The sequence below is a fragment of the Gymnogyps californianus genome, chromosome 20 (assembly GCF_018139145.2).
Source record: "Gymnogyps californianus isolate 813 chromosome 20, ASM1813914v2, whole genome shotgun sequence".
Lineage (NCBI taxonomy): Eukaryota > Metazoa > Chordata > Aves > Accipitriformes > Cathartidae > Gymnogyps > Gymnogyps californianus.
This window is the reverse complement of record NC_059490.1, coordinates 969,896-990,864: the sequence shown is the minus strand read 5'-3', so window position 1 is coordinate 990,864 and position 20,969 is coordinate 969,896. Positions and strand designations below refer to the sequence as shown.

Below are 20,969 nucleotides of genomic sequence, written 5' to 3'. Positions count from 1 at the left end.
GCTGTCACGGCCCGGCAGCTCCAGCGAGGTGGCACACGCACTGCCTCTTCCCCGCCTGTCACGCTGCATCACACCTTCCCCGCGTGGTGACAGCCCGAGGGCCGTGGCAGAGGGAGGTACAGGGGCAGCAGGCAAAGCCTGAGCTGGGAAAGCCACCGGCTGCCCGTTAGCATCTTTCTGCCTGGCACCACGTTCCCATGGGATGGGTTTTCCCAGCCTGTTTCTGCAGGGAAACGGAAGGGAACGTGCCGGCGAGGTGCTGTCCCCACAGCCTGGCTGCCGAGGTGTCCCCAGCCCACCTAAAGGTGACATCCAGATGTGCCACCCACGGCACAGCATGTGCCGCTCCACTGCGGCACGACGGCTGAACATCCCAGGCACAACCACCCTGTCCCAAAGGTACGAACCCCACGCGGGACAAGTGCACGGTGGCCCCCGCCAAAGCCCAGCTCTGCTGGGACCAGCCCGGGGAGCCCGGCTCTTCCCTGGGGCAGCCGGCACCTGGGCTGCGTCTGCTCCGACCTGCCTCCAGATGCATGGGATACTCCCGCCAGCATGCTGCAATCAGAGTTTCTTCCCCCCAGCTCTCCCCTCCCACCCCGTCAGCAGCATCCCAGTTGGGAACTGAGTCTACCAACAGCTTTAACAGGAGCAGGGTGCTGGGCACCCTATGGATGCAGGGGCAGGCAGCGGCACAGGTCCCCAGTCTGGGCAGGGTGTCAGCACCAGACAGGCGAGCACGTGGGATGAGAGCCTTTCCAACACATCCCTCGGTGCAGCAGCTCCAGCCCCTTTCCTGCAGGAAATCCTCCAGCTTGAAGGACCTGCGAGCACCTACGTGGGGACCCCGTGATGGGACCACGCGTGGTGGCTCCCTGGGAGCCGGGAAGTGACAGCAGGGCCCGTCCGGGCTGGAAACAAGGCAGCGCCTCAGCACGTGGGGACGGGCGAGAAGATCCAGCCCACTAAGAGCCAGGAGCAGAGGTCAAGGGGGACCATTGCTCATCCTTCTCCGGGCGAGCCACGGACCACTTTGAGGACAGAGGGATGTGGCACTGGTGTTGGGGGGCACTGGCTGCACCTCCGCGGGTCCTTCTGGATGTGTCCACACCCACCTCCAGCCCCAGCTCGCCCCACATCCACGGCTAAGGGAGCCCAGCTCCCCTCCAGTACCCTAACTGCCGCTGTTGTCCTCCCCCCCAGATGTTTCCATGCCTGGATCTGTCCATCCCCAAAGCCATGGTTTGGAGCCTTTCGGGAAGGCTTTCGGAAGCCGGTTGCGACACGCTCAGCCAGCCGCCCTCCTATCTGGTTTCACTGCGTCCCGCTCCGGAGGAATGTGCCGGTCCTGTTCCCACGGCGGCTGCCGGGGAAGGACGGCCACGATGGTCCCCACCAAGGGCAGCTGTCCCAGCGGCCGCAACCCTGGTGCCACGAGAGCCATAGCCACAACCCTCCATCTCCATCCCCGCCCTGGGCATGGCGAGTGCCTCCAGGTCCCCGCGGGGACGTGGCCCTGACGGGCGGCTCCTGGGGACCTGCCACCACCAAAGAGGGGTGAGGCAGGATGAGTGATGCAGGTCAGGCTCCCGCCGAGCCGGGAAGGCCGTTGGCAGCTCCGGACCTTGCCGGTAACTGCAGGGACGGCTCCAAAGCGCAGCTAGGCTCCAGGCGTGCGCGACGGTCCCCGCAGGAGGGCCCGGCCAGCCTGGCAGCACCGCCGGGACCGCAGGCCGGGGGACCTGCCAAAGGCACGGCTGGGGGAGCGACGCGACGCTCGGGGCCACCCGAGAGCGGTCGTCCCCCCCCCCGCCCACGCAGGGACACCCCGGGGGTGCCGCAGGTCGCGGGGACACGCAGGTGCCACTCGGAAGCAGCGTCGCCGTTCCGGGAGGCGCCCGCCCCGATGCCAGGGTGAGGGGCGGCGTGCAGGCGGGTCCCGTTATAACATAAACCCCCCCCCCATCTCCCCCAGGGCTGGTCCCGGGCCGCTGCCCCGCTGCTGCCCGCCGGGACCGGGCAGGTGCTGCCCGTGCCCCCCCCTCCCCACCCCGCTGCGGCACCGGCGGCCCCGGCCCGCTCCGCCCCCGCACTCCGCCGCACCGTCACCTTCACGGAGGGCACCGGGATGCGGGAGCGGGCCCGGCCTCCCGGTGCCGTGCGGTGCAGCGCGGTGCAGCCCAGCCCGGCTTCCCCCCCCTCCCGCCCCGCCGCCGGCCTTACCATGGCTGCGGCGCCGGGCGCCGTCCGGGAGCGGCGGCTGCCGATCGGCACGGCCGGGCCCCGCCGCCGGGATTAGCAGAAATAGCAGGCGGCGGGGGCGGGGGCGGCCCGGGGCGGGGCGGGCGGCGGGCGGGGCGGGGGCGGCCGCTCGGCCCCACCGGCACCGGCACCGGGCACCGGGCACCGGCATCAGCCCCCGGCACCGGGCACCGGCACCGTGCACCGGGACCAGGCACTGCACAGCCCCGGGCACTGGCACTGGAATCAGCACCGGGCACCGGCATCAGCAGCCAGTGCTGGCACCGGGTACTGGTGTCGGCACCCAGCACTGGGCACCAGCACCGGGACCAGGCACTGTACACCGGGCACCAGCATCACGCACCAGGCACCGGCACCGGGGACTCCACACTGGGTGCAGGGCAGCGGTGCAAGGCAGTAGCACCAGGCACGGGGCTCCAGCATCGGCACCGGGGCACCGGGACCAGGCACGGGGTACGGGGCACCAGCACCGGGGCCTTGGTACAGGGGGCTGGGTACTGGGAACACAGCACCTGCACCGGGTACAGGGCATTGGCACTGGGTACCAGGTACAGGGCGCCAGTACCGGGTACAGGGCACCAGCATGGTGCACCATGCACCAGGCGCAGCGTCCCGGCACGGGCAGCGGGTACAAGGCCCCAGCACCGGCTACTGATACAGGTGAGAAGGAACAGCCCCAGCACCAGGGAGTGATCTCCCGGCAGCGAGCACCAGTACCGGGCATTGCTCGGCAGGTACCAGGTATTGGGCAGGAGGCACTGGGCACTAGTTGCTGCACACCAGCCACCGGGTATTGGGAGCACTGGGCACCAGGCACCGGGTACCAGTTAGCAGGTATTGGGTACTGGGAACTATGCACCACGTACTGAGCACCAGGCAAACACGCTGGCACCACACATCAGGCACCATGCACAAGGTACCAGGGACTGGGGACTGCACTAGGCATAAGGCACTGGATCCCAGTCTTTCCCAGTGCTCCCTCTGCAAAATCCCAGCCTGCTTCCCCCTCCCAGAGCCTTTCCCGTGGCTGATGCCAGGCGATCCTGCCTGTGGCCCTGCCTTGGCTCAGCTGCGACTGGCCGGAACTCTGGCAGGGGGAACCAGCAACCCCGCGGGCTGTGTCCCTGGCCCCATCCCCATCCCATGCCAGGGGTTGCAGCCCCTTCCCGGGATGCCCCTGGCCCCAGGCCCGTGCTTTCAAAGGCAGCAAGAGCCCGTGGCACATGGCTGTATCCCCCGTCCCCGCCGAGGGCAGGGGAGGACGCTGGCACAGCTGGCCGGGGCGGTGTGGGGTGCTCGTGTTCCTGGCCATGAAAGGGGCCGGGGGAGTCTTGGCCGGCGGTGGCCGCTCCCTGCGGCGAGCAGCTGGCAGAGGCTCAGCCATCCCCAAATTTCAGCCTCCCGGTCCAGCCGCCCACTGGGGCTGTTCTCGTCCCCCCCCCAAATGCACCCCATGCCGGGGGGGGCAGCAAGACCACACGCATCCCCAGAGCATCCCTCTCGTGGGCAGCTCCTCCCTGCCTCAGTTTCCCTATCGATAAGACGAAGTCGGCGGCAATTTCCCAGCAGGGAAAGCCAGATCCCACAGAGACTCCCACCGAGGCTGGGTGACGCCACAGGGAGCATCTCAGCCTTGTCCCCAACCTTGTCACCGCCCAGGGCCTCGTCCCCCCCATGTTACAGGGCCAGGCTGTGGCCAGATGGCTCCGCGTTCCCTTTATTCCCATAAATAACCTACGCAGGCTCAATGCGGCGTGGGGGAGCCCCAGCCGCCACCTGGACCCCGTCCATCTGGGGCGGCCAGGCAGCAAGCCCGCTCGCCCGGCAGCCTTTCCTCGCCCGCTGCCGGCTAGGGGGCTGCAGGCAGCACCGCAGGCAGGGGAGCAGGCAGGGGCAGGTAGGTGAGGGTGGCTGTTTGCATCTCTAATCCCCGCAGCGAGCGCTTTCCTCTGAGATTACTGGGGATTACAGGCTTGGGTGCTCCAGGAGCTCAGCCCCGTCTCTCCCTGCCCTTCAAGGAGCAGCGCTGAGCCCCGCGGGGGGCAGGAGAGCAGGCTGAGCACTGCTGTGATGAGTTGGGCGTTCTCAGCCGGGCTGGCGGGCATAGCCTGGAGCAACCACCAGCTTGCCATGGCCTCGCTCCAATAGCCCAGCGCCCATCGAGGCTGGCGAGCTGCAGCCCAAGCTTTAAATAGAGCATTAAAAGCTGAAGGGATCAGCTGTGGAGTGGGAGGGGGGATGCAAGGGGCTGCATTTTTCTTGGCCGGAGGATGACGCAAGGGGAGCGACGGTGACGCTGAGGGAGGCTGGCACTGCTCGAGAGGTCCCCGAGGTCCCTGAGGCACCCCGGTCTCCCTCACCCCAGCTGGCAGCAGCGTTATCAGGTCCCAGCATGGCACGGCCGGGCTGAGAAGCCACCGCGAACCGCTACTGGGGACCAGAGCTCTATAATTACCATGGGAGGCTGAGTTATTTTGGGAAGTGGCTACGCCACTGCCAAAGCTTTTATTCCTTCAAACCAAAACAAGATGGGAAGAGCCCAGCCCAGGATGCTGTATCCGGCAGGCGCAGGGAGGTTAACCCCTTGCCTCCTCGCTGCCCGCACCCGGGGAGGCTGCCTGCTCCCCCCTGCCTGCACCCAGCATTGCCCCAGCGTCAAGGCAGGTCCTGGTGGCTTTGGTTGTACTGGGGAGGTTTCAAAGAAGGGGGTTCAGTGGGGGAAGACTTGGGGTCGTAGAGGCCACGGGGTGTCTGCCAGGCATGGGATGGGGCTGGGGGGGTCGGCCCCGTCCTCAGCTGCTGGCAGGTTCAGAGGCCGCATGTTTGGATGCTTTTCTGCATCCGCCGTGAGAACTGCTATTTTTAGCTCTTTCTGTTGCAACGGGTCCAGTTTTGGGGCCTTCCCAGAGCGGAGGCTGGGCTGAGGAATGCCAGCCAGAGCGGAGCACCTCGCCGCTGCTCCAAATAAAATGTCCCAGGGGACAAAGCCCCGAAGGGTCCATCCCAAAAGCCACCCTGAAGGATGGGCAGAGGCGGCAGCCGGGCAGGGAGGCTGCGCTTTCCAGTCTCTGAAGCAGTCAAACAGCCTCCAAGCTGGGGATAAACCCATTTTTCCCAGCACGGAGAGGATGAGCCACATCGTGCACCCCACGGTGCCCCCCGAGATCTGCTCCAGCCATCCTGAGCACGGGGTCCAGGTGGGCTGAAGGTCTGTGCTCAGGGTGGCACCCCGAAAGCCTGGGGTTTGATTCCTGCCTTTTGTCTGCTTTCCCTTGATCTGAGCCCGTAAGAGCTGCCCATGCCTGGGTTGCTCCCCATGCTTGATCCCTGCAGGGCAGCAAATAGCCCCCAAACCCATGTGCTGGGGTCCCCCAAATCCTAAACCCACATGATGCCAAGGTCTCCCAGTCCCCCAAACCCATGCACCGGGGTCTCCCAAACACTAAACGCGTCCACCAGTGTCCCCCAAGCCCTAACCCCACACGTCAGGGTCTCCCAGACCCCCAAACCCATGCGCCGAGGTCTCCCCATCCTTGCTCCAAGCCCCCCAGGCAGCTGCAGGGAGCTCCGGTCCCCCGTCAGGGACCAGGGGCTGTTGGGGGCCACGCTCCCCCGTGTCCAGCCGATGCCAGCCCCTCAGGCACGGGACAAGCTCCTTGGGATGGCAGCACGGCAGTGGGGACAGTCATGGCCATCCAAACCCACAAGCCCAGGATGTCCCACCCAGCTGGGATCACACCCGAAGCCCCGGATAACACACAGACTCCCTGCCTGCCCCCCCCTGCCCCCGGCTGAGCCCTCCCACAACTCATCACATGTCACCAGCCTCCACAAACCCTTTGCAAAGGGTTCACTGGCCAGTGCTGCCCATCTCCGGTGCTCGACCTGGTGGCACTGGGGAATTGGGAGCACCCCAGTGTTACCCCGAGCTCCCACCCCGCAGCCCCAGCCCATCGCTTACCTCCTCCTCTGGAGCCGCAGCCGGGAAGGGGTTTGCACCAGAGCCGGTGGAGGACGGCGGCAGGACCGAGGAGAAACAAGTTTTCCCATCAGAAGCAGCTGAGGTTTTCCAGGGCCCCCCACTAAGCCCTGGCTGTCCCTTCCAAGGCCCCTATGTCCCCCCACCAGGGACCACCAGCCAGGTCAGGGATGGGACCCACAGGGATGGCAGAGAGGGGCAGGGATGGGTGGGTGGACGATCAGGGAAGGCAGTGATGCTGGAGGGAAGCACGGGAGAGCCGTATCCCTGGTGCTGTGTTTAAAAACGCCACATTTACATAGACCCTACAAAAAACACCAGCAAGGGAGGCAGCAATGCATGGTCCATGGGATTTCCCTGCCCAGCTTTGCCCAGGGCGAGCCTCAATTTTCAGTGACCAGAGGACATTGGCGTGCCTCTCGTCAGCCCCATCTGTGGGGGGACAGGGAGCTGTAGCAACGACCCCTTCTTCCCATCCTCACATCCAGCACCCCCGTCCCACACCCCAGCAAGAGGGGAAACTGAGGCAGGCGGGTACTGACCCACCAGCATCGGCCTCGGCACCCAGCAGGGGTTTCTGGGGTCTGGATTCACCCCATGGAGCCACCAGGTCCCAGTGACCCGGTGCCATGCGCAACCCAAGGAGGTGGCTCCTGTCCCAGCCCAGGCTGCTGGTGGGGGGGACATGGAGCTGTGACAGTGACACCTCCCTGCCCAAATCATGGAAGGAGGGCTCAAGCTGCTCCTGGACCATGCAAAGTTCCCAGTCCTGAGCTGGAAGGATGGACGCTGTGCCCAGGGGACAAAGGGTGGCTCTGGGGACAGTGCCAACCATGACAGAGACCCTGCAGAGCCAGGCACCAGGTGTAGGATGGTGGATCAGAGGGGTGTAGGACAGGAGAGATCTCGGGACATCTCTAGTCCAGCCTCCGGCTCAAAGTAGGGATGGCCAGAGCCACAGAAATTCTGGTGGAAAGGGCTCCGGAGGTCCCCACTGCCACCTCCCGCTTGCTGCCGGAAAATCCTCAAGTGTGGGCAAGCCTTCCTGCAGCCGAGGACAGGGACCTGTCCCCTATGGAGCTGGGCACCCTGGCTGGACCCCAGTGGCCCCTCTCCAGCTCCCCACGTCCCTGTGGAGCTGGGTACCCTGGTGGGATCCCAGCAATCCTTCTCCAGCTCCGGACATCCCTATGGAGCTGGGTGCCCCAGCTGGACCCCAGCACCTCCTCTCCTTGCACATCTCAAGCCTCACGAGGACCCCGCTGCCTGTCACCCTCTGCCCACAGGCAGCTGCTGTCCCCCGGGGAGGGTCCCCGCAGCACCCGTGCCCACCCCGCTGAGATGCTGGGGGGAAGCTGTGCTCTCCCTCCCACCCGGTCCCCCAAACTTACCCACGAAGAAGGTGATAAACCCAGTGGCCGGTGACTCATCCCCATCATCGTGGCCGTAGCCGGAGCTCTCGCTCTGGGCCTCGTGCAGGAGGACAGTGGGGGAGGCTCTGCTGAGCAGCACCGGCTCAGCCCTGTCCTTGCCGGAGCCATCGCTGCCTTTGGCTGCCACCACCGTGGTGGCACTTGGCTGCTGGCCCGCCAGCGGGGACGTGGAACACGGGGACACCTGGCTCCCCGCCTGCAGCAAGGGCCACCACGCCGAGCAGGGGCCAAGCTTGGGCAGAGCCCTGCTGGGGATGTCCCTGGGGACCACCTCAGGTGGGGACAGAGCAGGACCCCGGGGGGGACAGGGGATGCGGAGGCAGCTCTCGGTGGCCTGCGGCTTGGTCTGGGTGCCCTTGTCGCTCCTGGGAGGTGACGGCTGGGGGGAGAGTCGGGTGCTGGGAGCGGGGGGGCCAAGCCCCTCACGCCGGTGTCAGGCAGGGTTGGGGGGGGCTGCAGGGGTGAGGAGCCCTGCCAGGCTGCCATCGGCTGGGTGGGGGGCCGGCGGGGGACTGGGTGCCGCACACGCCGGTGGCCGGATTTGGGCACAGGGTGCTGCACACCCCCATGGGGGGGCTTTGGGTGGGTGACGGCCATGGCGTGGGGCCACCGGGGCTGTGCTGGGGCCACCTCCCTGCCTGGTGAGGGGGGGCTCCTGGCCGGTGGCTCGGTCTGGGACGAGTCACTGGTCACAGGGGTGACTGAGCGGCCACAACTTCGGCCCTGCCGTGGCTGGCTGCCGGCTCTCGCCTGGCTCTCGCCCTGCCCGGCGCCGAGGGTCCTCTGTAGCATCACCAGCAAGTGGCCCGATGGCACTGGCCGCACCAGGCACATCCCGCTCCGCAGCTCCATCCAGCTGGGCGAGGCGCTGCGGGGGGACTGGGGGTCCCGCAGGGATGGGGGGCTCCCACTGCGGGGCTGGGGGTCACCAGGGTCCTGCTCTCCTGTGGCAGCAGGGGATTGGGGACCATGGTGTTTCCCAAGAGTGACGGCCGCAGTGGGTCCCCCGCCACCCCGATGTTCCTGGGGAGCGATGGTGTCCTGCTCCCAGAGCAAAGAACCAGTGCGGCGCGATGTCACCGAGGGCGCCGTGACGGCACTGTGACGCTGGCAGGGTGTTTGCCCCTGTCCCTTCACCAGGGTGACGTGGGACAGGCAGTCAGACGAAGAAGCCACCCTGGGGGGGTGCGGAACCACCGTCACCTCCCCAACCCCCCTGGTCCCTCCTGTGCTGAGGCTGAGCATCCCCAGAGCAATAAACCATGAGGTTTTCCTGACAGGGGGGGTCCAGCCTGGATCCCGGGACCCCTTCGGGCTGCGCTGTCTCCTCCCCTCCTCGCCCAGCTGCAGCATCCCTGGGGACATCCTTGGGGACATCCCTCAGTCCCTTCCCTGTCATCCCCCCATGAGCTCCTCAGGGTCCAGGTTTTCTCTAGCCAAAGCTCAAACCCCCCTCGAGGATGGAGATCCCCCACCTTGGGGACCTTAATTTTAGGTTTAGGAAGGTGACGAGGACAAAGGGACAGCATGGGACGGCCATGGGCCACCACTGCGTGGGGCACGGGCCACCTCACTGTCCCCCGAGGCTTGTTTTACATCGAAGGCAAAGCCGCTCCACGGTGCCCGTGGTTGTGCAGGCCCATCACCTGCCTGTCACCACCGTGGGCTCTGCCATTGCGTAGGGTGACGGTGGGCACGGCCAGGCAGGGAGGGGACACGGGCTGGGGGTCCTGCGGGCCAGCCAGGTGGTACAGGCAGGGATGGCATCAGCCCCAGGGCTGGGGGGGACACCATGATGGGTTGGGAACAGCACGAAGGGGGACAACAGTGCTGTGCCACCACAGGGGTGACCGAGCCCGGGGGATGCCACCGAGTCCGGTACCACCGCACCACCCCAAGTGGAGAGTCCAGCCCCTCCTGCCTCAGTTTCCCCAAGAGCTCCCAGCCCCCCCAGGGGAGGCGAGCGATTCCCAAGCAGGCCGGGCAGCGAGCGGGGAAGGATTTATTAACTCACGGCTCGGGGTACATCACAGTTTGAGCTCCCTTCCCACCTCCGGAGAGGACGTCGCCTTGGACTTCCCGGGCAAAAGTGCGCGGAGAGGCTTCACAGTTTCATCCCTTCGGGAAAGCAGAACCGAGGCAGTGACAAATGGCAAACGCTACGTTGTATGAAAAAATAATACAAACTCTTCTCTTTAAATATCTTACAGAAAAATGAACCTGAATAAAGAGCATGAAAAGCACCGCGTGGCGCAACCCCCCCGCCCCCCGAACCACCCCTGGTCAAGGGGACCGAGACGAGCCGCATCCCCGCATCCCCCTGGACCACCCGTCGCCATCCCCAGGGATGCGCGGTCACGGATTAGCACGGGCAGCAGGGACGTGGGGGCGGTGGGGATCGCTACATGCCTGTCCCCACGCCACGAGGTTGTCACCCCCTGCGCCATGGACCCCTTGCTCAGCCAGGGGTGCCGGCAGCCCCCCGAGCCCGGGGTGCTGGTAGAAGCAGCGTGAGAGGCTCCGGCCGAGGACGAGGGCATTGCTACGAGGCTGCCCTGGGACCCGTGCTCCCCTGGGGGGGGCCGGGGGCCGTGTACCCCCCCCCCCAAAGGAACCGGGGGGTCCCTCCTGTGTCGCAGTGCAAGTTCACGGAAAGCCAAGGCACCGCCGCGAGGCCGCGGCTCTGTACGGGGGAGCCCACGGGGCTCGTGCGGGTGCGGCGGCCACGCAGCCCCCGGGCGTGCAAAGGCGAAGCGAGCCGGGACGGGGCAGGGGGGGACATGGGGACATGGGGACGGTCCCCGTGGTGTGGCCGGTCGGGCTTGTCCTGGGAGCAGGAGCTATGGCGTAGGGGAGGGATGCACAGGAGCCGTGCAGCCCCAGGGAGAGCCAGCTCCCAGGGACGGTGCAGGCAGCGGTGCGGGCAGCAGTGTGGGCAGCCCGTGCAGAGGAGAGAGAGTGGGGGGCTCATCCGGGGAGCCCCAGGGATCCAGCCCCGGGGGTGGCGGCAGCCAGAGCAGATGCTGGCGGCGGGTGCAGCTCCTTCTCCTGCGGCTTCGGAGGGGGTGCGGGTGGGGGGGCTCTATCGGGGAGGCGCGGGCAGCCCGCCTTCGCCCCGCCGGTGCATCTCCCTGAAGGCTCGGTCCAGCTGCTCCAGCTGGGAGCTCAGCGGGAGGTGGATCTCCAGGTGCATGCGGAGGGTTTCCAGCCACTGCTCCAGCTTGCTGAAGGACGGCCTGAGTGAGAAGGGGAGACACGTGGCAGCTCCGCTGGCCCCGTCCCGTCTCCCCCCCCACCAGCCCCAGTGGTCCCCCGGGCTGCAGGGTCCCAACCACTCACCGCTTCTCGGGGTCGAGGTCGCAGCAGCAGACGGCGATGGGGAAGAAGCTGGGGGGGCAGGCGGGGGGGCAGTAGCGGTCCAGGAAGCCCCTGACGTTGAGGCCGAAGTCGGTGGTGCGGGGCAGGTAGTCGGGGTCGGCGCTCACCCGGCCAATGATCTGGAGGAGAGTGGGAGAGAGGAGCGGGCTCAGTCCCAAGGCGGGGACCCCAACCCCAAGGGGAGACCCCAAACACGATGACGACCCCAACCCCAAGGGGAGACCCCCCCAACCCCAGCGGTACTTGCCTCACACAGGACGATGCCGAAGGAGAAGATGTCCACCTTCTCATCGTAGCTCCTCCCTGCGGGGAGAGATGGGTCAGGCCTTGCCACACATCTTGTCCCTGCCCCACCAAGCGTCCCCTGCTTGGGGACAAGAGCCCTGGCTGGCCACATCCCCGCTCCCGGCACTGCGGCCAGGCTCACCATTGATCATCTCGGGGGCCATCCAGTACGGGTTCCCCACCACCGTGTACCGCTTCTTGCGGTCCGGTTTCTTCAGGTTCTTGAGATGTTCGGGCTGGTTCTTCTCATCCACCATCAGCCGCGCCAGCCCAAAATCAGCCACGACCACGCTCTTGTTCTGGGTGGACGGAGAGGGGTGAGGCACGGGGGAAGCTGTGCAGGGGGCCGAGACCCCCACCCGGGCCAGGGGAGGACACCACCGAGGTGGGACTCACCTCCCGCACGAGGCAGTTGTGAGAGTTGAGGTCACGGTGGATGATGTTCATGGAGTGGAGGTAGGCCTGGGGGAAGGATGGGCTGAGAGCCAGGGGCACCCCCACCCCGCAGTCCCCCACCCGCCAGCACCCATCCCACCCACCCATGCCCCAGGGGCACCTACCATGCCGGCGGCGATGTCCTTGGCGAAGCTGACCCGCTGGCTCCAGGGGTAGTGGCTGTCCTGGGGGCAGGAGGGGGGATTTGCCAGAGAAGAGGAGAGAGGAGAGGGGTCCCCCAGCCCCACCGGGGCTGTGGGGTGGGGGTGGGGGGCTAACCTGCCCCCCCAGTGCTCACCATGCTCTTGATCAGGCCCCTCAAGGTTCCCCCCTTGATGTACTCCGTGATGAAGTTGAGCCTCTTCTCCTTGTACAGCACCCCGATGAACTTCAGCACGTTGGGGTGCTCCAGGCAGCGCATCACCTTCACCTGCAGGACCCCCCCGTGCCTGTGACACCCCGGGGCACTCAGCACCCACCCGGACAGACCCGCTGCTCACGTGTTCTCCATTAAACAGGCAGGGCTGCCCGCACCCCACGGTGCGTGGTCACCCCCACTCCAGGTGTTGTGCCCAGCATCCCATGTCAGGGTGGAGGACAGGAGCAGACAGCCCCATCCCTGGTGTCCCCGTCCCCCAAACCAGGGGGATTAAAGAAAGGGGACGCTCACCTCTTTGAGGAAGGTCCTCTGCGTCTCCTCGTCGAAGCGGATCAGCTCCTTCATGACCATCACCTCGCCCGTCTCCCGATGCGTTACCTAGCAGGGAGCACAGGGGCTGAGCCACCGGCTCCCGCTGCCACCTCCACCTCTGGGGACACCCCAGGGGAGATGATACCCGCCCCCCTCCACCCCGGAGAGCTGAGACCCTCACGCTCATGACACTTGCAGCCGCCCAGCCCCACCTTGATGGCCTGGCCGAAGCAGCCCTTGCCCAGCACCTCGCCGTGGATCAGGTCGGAGGGGCGGAAGATGCGATGGGCGCGGGAGACGACGCGCAATGACTCGGAGCGACCGATGTCCTTGCGCTGGGATGCGGGCGAGCCCACCGAGCCAGAGCCCGGAGACTTGTCCGTGCTGCAGCTCCTCCTGCGGGATGGATGGACAGAGGGTCACCCCCAAGGAGGGACCCCAATGGGAGAGGCAGGCGAGCTGGTGGCCTTACGTGACAGTCCGCTGGCGCATGGCGCTGGGCTCCCCGCAGGGCAGGGGGGCCGGGGAGCGCAGGGGGCTGCACGGGGCGGGCAGGGGGCTGCAGGCAAGCCCCGACTCGCGGGCAAGGGGCTCGTGGGGGTCGTGCTCGATGGTGAGCTGGAGCAGGCGGCTGGTCTCCTGGATCAGCAGGTCGATCTGGGGGCAGAAAATTATGGCGGGGGTGGTTTGGGGGGCACCCCAGGGAGGGGGGCTGGTTCGGGGAGCATCCCGGGGGGGAGCGTACCTCATCCAGGGGGACATGGCCGATGGGGGTGCCGTTGATCTCCAGGATGCGGTCGCCCACATGGATGGAGTTCTTCATGTCAGGGCTGATGCAGTCTGGATCCACCCTGCGGGGCCGGCAGGCAGCAGGGTCAGCCCCCCGGCCCCGACACCGTCACGGGTGGGGATGTGCTGGGTCACTGCCCACGAGCCACCCCCAGCCAATGGCGACAGGCTGTCATGTGCCCCGCCAGCCACCTCTGCGAGATGGGGACATGCTGTCACGGCACCCACGAGTCACCCCTCCGAGACGGGGACGTGCAGGCGAGCTGCCCACGAGCCACCCCTGCTAGATGGGGACACACAGGCACGCTGCCCACGGGTCACCCCTACCAGACGGGGACACACAGGCAAGCTGCCCACAGGTCACCCCTGCTAGTTGGGGACATGCAGGCAAGCTGCCCTTGTTGGATGGGGACACGCAGGCACGCTGCCCACGAGTCACCCCTGTTGGATGGGGACACAGGCACCCTGCCCACAAGCCACCCTTGCTTGATGGGGACATGCTGTCACGGTACCCATGAGTCACCCCGCTGGGATGGGGACACGCACTCACGGCACCCATGAGTCACCCCTGCTAGCTGGGGACATGCAGGCATGGTACCCACAGGTCACCCCTGCTAGCTGGGGACATGCAGACACGCTGCCCACGGGTCACCCCTACCAGATGGGGACACGCAGGCATGTTGCCCATGAGTTACTCCTCCTGGACGGGGACACGCTGGCACAGTACCCACGAGCCAGCCCAAGCATACAGGGACATGCCAGCCCGGTACCCACAGCCCACCCTGGCAGATGGGGCAACGCCAGCGTGTCACCCCCAAGCCACCCTGACGGCTGGGGACATGCCACCACGGTCCCCCCTCTGGCCACCCCCAGCCGACGGGGACACACCAGCCCCATCCCTCACCCTCCCACCCCAAAAAGTCTCTGTGGGGTGGATCCCACCAGCGGAAGGGGCGCAGGATGCCCCCAGCCCCGGGGAGGGGACAGTGGCAGAGGGGGTGACAGACGCACTCTCGGACGCGGACGGTGCGGGGGTGCTCGGTGCCGCAGCCCTGGTCGATGGAGACGGAGAAGCCGCGTTTGCCATCAGAGCAGGCGGGGATGGAGACGAGCGTGACGGTGTGCGGGATGCGGGAAGCCGGTGAATCCGGCAGGATCTGCTCGATGACCGGCGTCACCACCATCTGGTAATAGCAGTGCCCACTGCGGGGCCGAGAGGAGGCGGGTGGGTGGGGGGTGCCAGGGGATGTGTCCCCCCCCACCCACTCACCCAGGCTGGGACGTACCAGTAGAGCTTGGAGCGCTCCACCAGCGCATAGGTGTCCCCGTCCCCGATGAACGTGTGGCAGTTGAGGCAGCTGAAGCACTCGGGGTGGTACTTCTGCTCCCCGGCCACCTGCGGGCAGATGCCATCAGCCCCAGGGACCCAGGCAACCGGGGCACCGAGCGTGGGTGCCAGGGCCCAGATGGTGCTGGGAGCACCCATGGGTGCACCAGGGCCAAAAGAAGGGCAGGCTGAGCCGTGGCGGGGCAGGGAGCACGGTCATGCCACTGGGCTGGGGATGGCTGCGGGGACACCTCCCCACCACCCTGGCCTCCTCCCTGCATCCCCCAGCCCCAACGCAGGGGCACGTCCCCTAAAACGCAGAGGACACCCCTGCCACCCCCAGAGCCCAACCTGTGCTGGGGGTCTGCACCCCCTCTCCACCTTGCCCCTTTCCAAGGCACTCAGCTGTGGGTCAAGGCTCCGTGTCCCCCCCTGGAGACCCCCGTGCCCCCCCCGGCGCTCACCATGACCAGCCCCTTGGTGATCTGCTCGGAGCAGCCATGGCAGAGCTCCCCGAAGCGCGCCCAGTAATCCTTCTTGCAGTACAGGCGCCCATCCTTCTCGTAGTACTGGTGGGACAGGGAGGCCCCACACTCGCAGCACCTGCGGCAGGGGATGGGGATCCCCTTGTCACCCTGTCCCCATCGCCACCCTGTCCCCATCATCACCCTGGGGGGCAGCCGGTGCCCATCCACCCCACGGCTCTCCGGGCAAGCTGCTTCCCCTGTTTCCTACCCTGCTGCAGGGCCACCGCATCCGTGTGTCACCGTCCCCAGGGTGGCAGCCAGTGGCTCCAGGGCTGCCAGCGCAGGCTGGCAGTGTGGGGACATGCGGGGACACCAGGGTGGACAGGGCAGGGGACACCGGGACAGGGACAGGCATGGGGAAGGAGGTGCCAGCCCTCCATGGATGTGCCAGCCTGGTCACGGATACACAGAGGGGTGTGCCACCCTGGTCACGGACAGAGGGACGTGCCAGCCTGGTCACAGAGATACAGAGAGGGACGTGCCACCCTGGTCACGGACACGCCAGCCTTGAGGGTGCAACGTCCTGGGTGCTGCAAACAGGGTGCGGGAGGGTGCAGCTGCAGTGCGGGGTGCAGGGGGGGGCGGGGAGCCACTCTGGGACTGTGAGATGGGGGGTGCAGGGGGATGGGGGGGGTGCAGTGGGGGGTGCACGGGGCTGTGCAATAGGAGGGTGCGCCCAGGGGTGCGGAGGGGGCTGTGAATTTTAGGGGGTGCACAGGCAGGCGCAGGGGTGCTGTGCAGTGGGGTGCAGCTGGGGTGCACTAGGGGATTTGCTGGGGGGGTGTGCATGGAGGGTGCTGTAGGAGGGGTGCAGAGGGGTTGCAAGTGGGGAGTTCCTATAGGGGTTGCTGGGGGGGGGGTGCTATAAGTGGGTGCTCGGGGACTGCCGCAGTCCCTCCCCGCCTCCCCCCCGCCTCAGCCGGGGGCGGGCGCCGCGCGCAGGTGGAATACCAACCGGGCGTGACGTCACGGCGCGGAATTTCCCCACCCCATGACGTCACCGCGCGAGGACTCCACCGCCCGATTGCGCAGCCCGAAGCCTCCCCTGGGCTTCGGGGGGGGAGCGGGGGGGGGTGCGCGGTGGCCAATGAGGGGCGGCCGCGCGGCCCCGCCCCCTTAACCCCCGCGCTGCCGCCGCCGCCGCCCCACGGCACCCCGACGGGGCGGCCGCATCCCTCCTCCTCCTCCCACGCGTGACTGGGCTGAGGCCCACGCTCTCTTCCACGGCTGCAAGCGGGAGGGGGGGAGGGAAGAAGAGGAGGAAGAGGAGGAGGAGGAGGGGGAGGAGGAAGGCTTTTGCGCCAGCGAGCCCAGGGCTGCCGGAAGCCGGTCTCCCGTGGGAGGGCCGGGGAAGGCCGGATCCAGCTGCGGCCCCCACAGTGGTTTCGCTGGAGCTGATGGCCCGGGGCGGGGGGGGGGGGGGGGGGGGGGGGGGGGGGAAGCCGAGCATGGGGGTAGGGGGGACAGGCAGAGCACCCGGGGGTGCAGGCAGAGCACCCGGGGGGCCCGGGGGGTGCAGAGTCCAGCCTGACCCACTCCCACTCACTTGGCTCCGGCGCTCAGGACGTGGCTCTTCCTCAGCACCGCCGCCAGCATCCTCCACAGGAGAGGGGGGGACCACCCTGGTCCCCCCACCGCGCTCAGCACCCCCTGTCCCACGGGGACCCCCGGTAGGTCCCGGCCACCCCCTGCGCCCCCCAACCTGGGACCTTCCTCCTCCTCCTCAGGGCTCCCACCGCTCGAGCTGCCGGGAGGGCGCGAGTGAAAGAGGAAACAGGGAGGGAGGGGGCCGGGTGACATCAGCCCCGCGCGCCCCGTCACCGCCGAGGGACAGCACGGGACGGCAGCGGGGTACAGGCAGCAGAGCCCTCTGCCAGGCTTGGCATCACCCGGTGAGCCCTGCCTGCACCCCGCTGCCTGCGCCGCCCCACGGGCGCGAGGACACGCAGCCACGCTCGGGCGAGCATCCGGGTGCGTGCGACGGCTTCGCACGTGTCCGTGCCGTAGTCGGACCAGGGGGTCCGCCGTCCCTGTCCCCGCGGAGCATCCCGGTGTCCCCGAGGCCATCCCGGCTGGACCGCAGGCTCCTACCGGAAGCAGTCGGCGTGCCAGTCGGCGTTCAGCGCCTGCAGGTACTGCCCATCGTAGATGCCCTGCCCGCAGCTCGCACACACCGGCAGGTCGGTCCCTGGATGGAGGCGGGGGGGGGGGGGGACGACGGGACACAAGGGGGACAGGGCTGTCACCCTGCCAGCTGTCCCCATCCTCCCCACGGCAGCACCCAAGCGCATCCCCCAGGATTAAGTCCCTCTGTCCGGGGTGACGAATTCCGCCCCCCCTGGCCCCCACCCATCGGCCCCGTAATGGGGACAAGGTCGTGGCGCTGATGTCCCCGGGGCTGGGGACAGGGCAGGGGCTCAGCGCGGTGGTGCCAGCCGGGGCCCGCGTTGTGCCAGGCCACCTCCAGAGCCCCTGTCCCCCGGGGGCACTGCCGTGACCGTGGGTGCCCACGTCACCGGGGGGTGCTGGGTGCCCACGGGGGTGGGGGGACACAGGGAGTCTGGGGTGCGTATGGGGTGCAGAGGTGGCGGGGGGTAGCGTTGAGGACCCAGGGGTGTCCCACGGAGGTGCTGGAGGGGGCGCAGGGTTCGGCCAGCACAGGCAGTTCGGGGGGTGCAGGGGTGATGGGGGGCACTGGGGACACAGCAGGGTGCTGAGCAGCAGGACAGATGTTTGGGGCGCACAGAGATGCTGGGGATGGAGGGGTGCCTGGGTGCTCGTGGCTGGGCGTGCAGGAGAGGCGGGATGGGGGGCACACGCGGAGGTGCAGGATGGGTGCAGGAGGGATGATGGGGTGTAGGAGGGGGACAGAGGGTGCAGGGGGGCTGAAGGGGTGCAGGGAGAGATACAGGGGGGATGCAAGGGTGCAGGGGGGAAGCAAGGGGGATGAAGGGGTGCAGGATTGGGGGGGGTGCAGGATGGGGAGGGTGTAAAAGAGGGATCCAGTGGGACATAAAGTGCATAGGGGGACACAGAGGGGTGCAGGGACACAGAAGGTGCTGGGGGATGCGGCATGGATGGGGTACAGGAGCAGTGCAGGGATGCAGAGGGGTGCAGGATGGGTGCTGGATGGGGGACCGCAGGATGGAAAGGGGTGCAGGGGCACAGAAGGGGGTGCAGCGGGGAGATATGGAGGTGCAGGGAGGGAGGCGAGGGATGCAGGGTGGCTGCAGAGGTACTGGGGGTGCGAGTTCAATGGGGGTGCAGGGAGGGATGAGGGGTCTGGGGGGTGCAGAGTGGATGGCAGGCACAGTAGGGATGTGGGGGTGCAGAGAAGGAGGCAGGAGGCATAGGGGGTGTGGGGGGATAGCGGGGTGCAGGGTGTTTGTGGGGTGCAGGCAGGGATGCAGGCTGGAGGGGGATGTGGGGGTGCAGGCTGGATGGGGTGCAGTAGGGGGACATGGGGTGTGCAGGGGGTGATGTGGCAGTGTGAGGGGTGCAGAAGGGGGATGTGGGGGTGCAGGGAAGGATGCAAGCTGGATGGGAGGTGCAGGGGGAGATTTGGGGGTGCAGGGGGGATGCAGGCTGGAAGGGGGGTGCAGGCAGGGATGCAGGAGGGGACACAGGCTGGACAGGGGGTGCAGGGGGAGATGTGGGGGTGCAGGGAGGGTACAGGCAGGGACGCGGCCTGGACGGGGGTGCAGGGGGGAATGCAGGCTGGACTGGGGGTATAGGGGGAGATTCAGGGGTGCAGGGGGAATGCAGGCTGGACGGCAGTGCAGGGGGGGATATAGGGGGGATGCAGGCTAAACGGGGTGCAGGGGGAGACTTGGGGGTGCAGGGGAAATGCAGGCTGAACAGGAGGTGCAGGGGGAGATTTGGGGGTGCGGGGGGGGTGCAGGCTGGACAGGGGGGTGCATGGAGGGATTTGGGGATGCACGCTGTGGATGTAGGGGATGCAGGCTGGAATGGGGGTGCAGTGGGGGGCTACAGGGGTGCAGGGGGTGATGTGGGCTGGATGGAGAGTGCAAGAGGGAGATGCAGGCTGAACAGGGGGTGCAGGGGGAGATGTGGGGGTGCAAGGGGGATGCAGGCTAGAAGAGGAGTGCAGTGGGGGATGCAGGGGGTGATGTGGGGTGCACGGGGCGATTTGCAGGTGCAGGGGGGAATGCTGGCTCGATGGGGAGTGTGGGGGGGATGCAAGCTGGATGGGGGGTGCAGAAGAGGATGTAGGGGTGCCGGGGGGCTGCGGAGAGGATGTAGTCTGGATGGTGGGTGCAGGGGGGATGCGGGGGGATGCAGGCTGGCTGGGGGGTGCGGGTGAGCCCGGGGGGGGGGTCGGGGGGCCCCAGTGGCGGCGGAAGCGCTGAGTCAGGCGGGGGGGGCCGGGGGGGGGGGGTCACGCACCTTCGTCCTCTCCCATAGGCTCGTCCCTCCAGGTGCAGCACAGCAGCATCAACCTCATGCAGCCGCGCTGCCCGGCGCCGCGCCAGGCCCTGCCCTCGCCTCGCCTCGCCTCGCCCCGCCCCGCCCCGGCCCCGGCCCGGTCCCCGGCCCGGCCCCGGCCCCGGCCCTGCCGCTGCCGCTGCGGCTCCGGCGGGCGGGCGGGGACGGCCGGGCGGGAGCACGGCGCCGGCGCGGCTGCCGGGGGGCGGGGCCGGGCGGGGCCGGAGGCGGAGCTAGGGGAGCAGGGGGGGGCCGGGAGAAGGGGGCGGGGAGGCGTGGCCAGGGGGATGGGGCGTGGTCAGAAGGGCAGGGGAGGGGCTCGAGGGTGAATGAGGGCGGGGCCGGGGGAACGCGGGGCGCCGGGGCTGTGACCGTGGGCAGGGCACGGGTGTCCCCGACTACCCCGGGCTGTCACCGTGGGGTACGACACGGGTATCCCTCTCATTCCCTGGGTTGTCACCATGGGACAGGGCATGGACGTCCCCCTGGGCCCCTGGGCTGTCACTGTGGGGCAGGGCATGGACGCCCCCATCATCCCGTGGCCTGTCACCATGGGGAGGGCATGGATGTCCCCCTTATCCCCCGGGCTGTCACCATGGGATAGCATATGGATGTATCCCTCGTCCCCTGGGCTGTCACCAAGGGCAGGGCATGGACATCCCCCTTGGTCCTCAGGCTGTCACCATGGGTCGGGGCATGGACATCTCCCTGCATCCCCAGGCCATCACCATGGGACAGGGCACAGACCTCCCCCTGGGTCCCTGGGTTGTCGCTGTGGGACAGGGCATGGACATCCAGGTCATCCCCCAGACTGTCACTGTGGGGGCAGAACATGGATGTCCCCCTCATCCCTGGGGCTGTCACTGTGGGACAGGGCACGGGCATCCCCCTGGGTCCCCTCGCCCACCCGCTGTGTCCCAGGGCAGTGACCACGCAGTGAGGCACATGGCATCCCCGGACCAAGGACCCAGCACGTCCCCAGGCTTGGGCAAAGCCATGGACACAAGACATGGGGCAGTGCCGGGCCGGGCCACCCGCCACTGCCACCATCACAGGGAGGGGGACAGGGACACGGGACGGAGCCAGAGTCCTTTAAAAACTTGTCCTTTATTAGTCTGTCGGAAGCAAGTCCCTCTGTATAGGGCGTCCCACCCAGTTATAGCAAAGTGAGTAACATGAAGGGACCGAGCCCCTCCTGCCCGCGGCCCCCCCGGGCCGGGGGGAACATGGGGACTGGGGTGGGGGCCCCCGGCCAACGGGGACATCCCTCCCCGTGCAGCCCCCCCCACCGCTGGGACCCCCTTCCCTCCCTCCCTCCAATGCGGGGTGCCCCTCATCCTGCCCCCTCCCCCCCCCTCCCCGGGGTCAGCTCTGGGGCTGGGGAGGGGGGGGGTGTGACACCCCAAGACACCCCCCC

General features: G+C 67.9%; 1 protein-coding gene across 2 annotated transcripts; it reads right to left on the bottom strand.

The window, feature by feature from the left end:
- Positions 1-10,280: 10,280 nt before the first annotated feature.
- Positions 10,281-19,582, bottom strand: LIMK1 (LIM domain kinase 1). 2 transcript variants are annotated; one of them, XM_050908815.1, is made up of 17 exons: positions 19,514-19,582; positions 17,198-17,294; positions 15,044-15,182; positions 14,539-14,648; positions 14,264-14,455; positions 13,209-13,314; positions 13,051-13,120; positions 12,936-12,990; positions 12,676-12,859; positions 12,443-12,529; positions 12,071-12,202; positions 11,898-11,957; positions 11,734-11,799; positions 11,480-11,636; positions 11,300-11,355; positions 11,014-11,171; positions 10,281-10,910 (listed from the first exon to the last, which is right to left on the bottom strand). In XM_050908815.1, the coding sequence occupies exons 1-17, from the start codon at positions 19,569-19,571 to the stop codon at positions 10,757-10,759; spliced, it is 1,881 nt and encodes a 626-aa protein (XP_050764772.1). In that variant the 5' UTR covers positions 19,572-19,582; the 3' UTR covers positions 10,281-10,756. The 2 variants fall into 2 exon arrangements, with proteins under 2 accessions (XP_050764772.1, XP_050764771.1); XM_050908814.1 differs by having other exon boundaries at positions 12,936-13,120.
- Between the last annotated feature and the right edge of the window lie 1,387 nt (positions 19,583-20,969).

What these genes read in the sequence shown, in the direction of transcription:
- LIMK1 (XM_050908814.1), bottom strand. Translation starts at nt 19,571, where the DNA reads ATGAGGTTGATGCTGCTGTGCTGCACCTGGAGGGACGAGCCTATGGGA. An exon ending in GAGCGCTCCAAGCTCTACTG is followed by an intron (nt 14,456 to 14,538) that starts GTACGTCCCAGC and finishes TCGGCCCCGCAG; the next exon opens with TGGGCACTGCTATTACCAGA. An exon ending in GGCCCCCGAGATGATCAATG is followed by an intron (nt 11,356 to 11,479) that starts GTGAGCCTGGCC and finishes CTCTCCCCGCAG; the next exon opens with GGAGGAGCTACGATGAGAAG.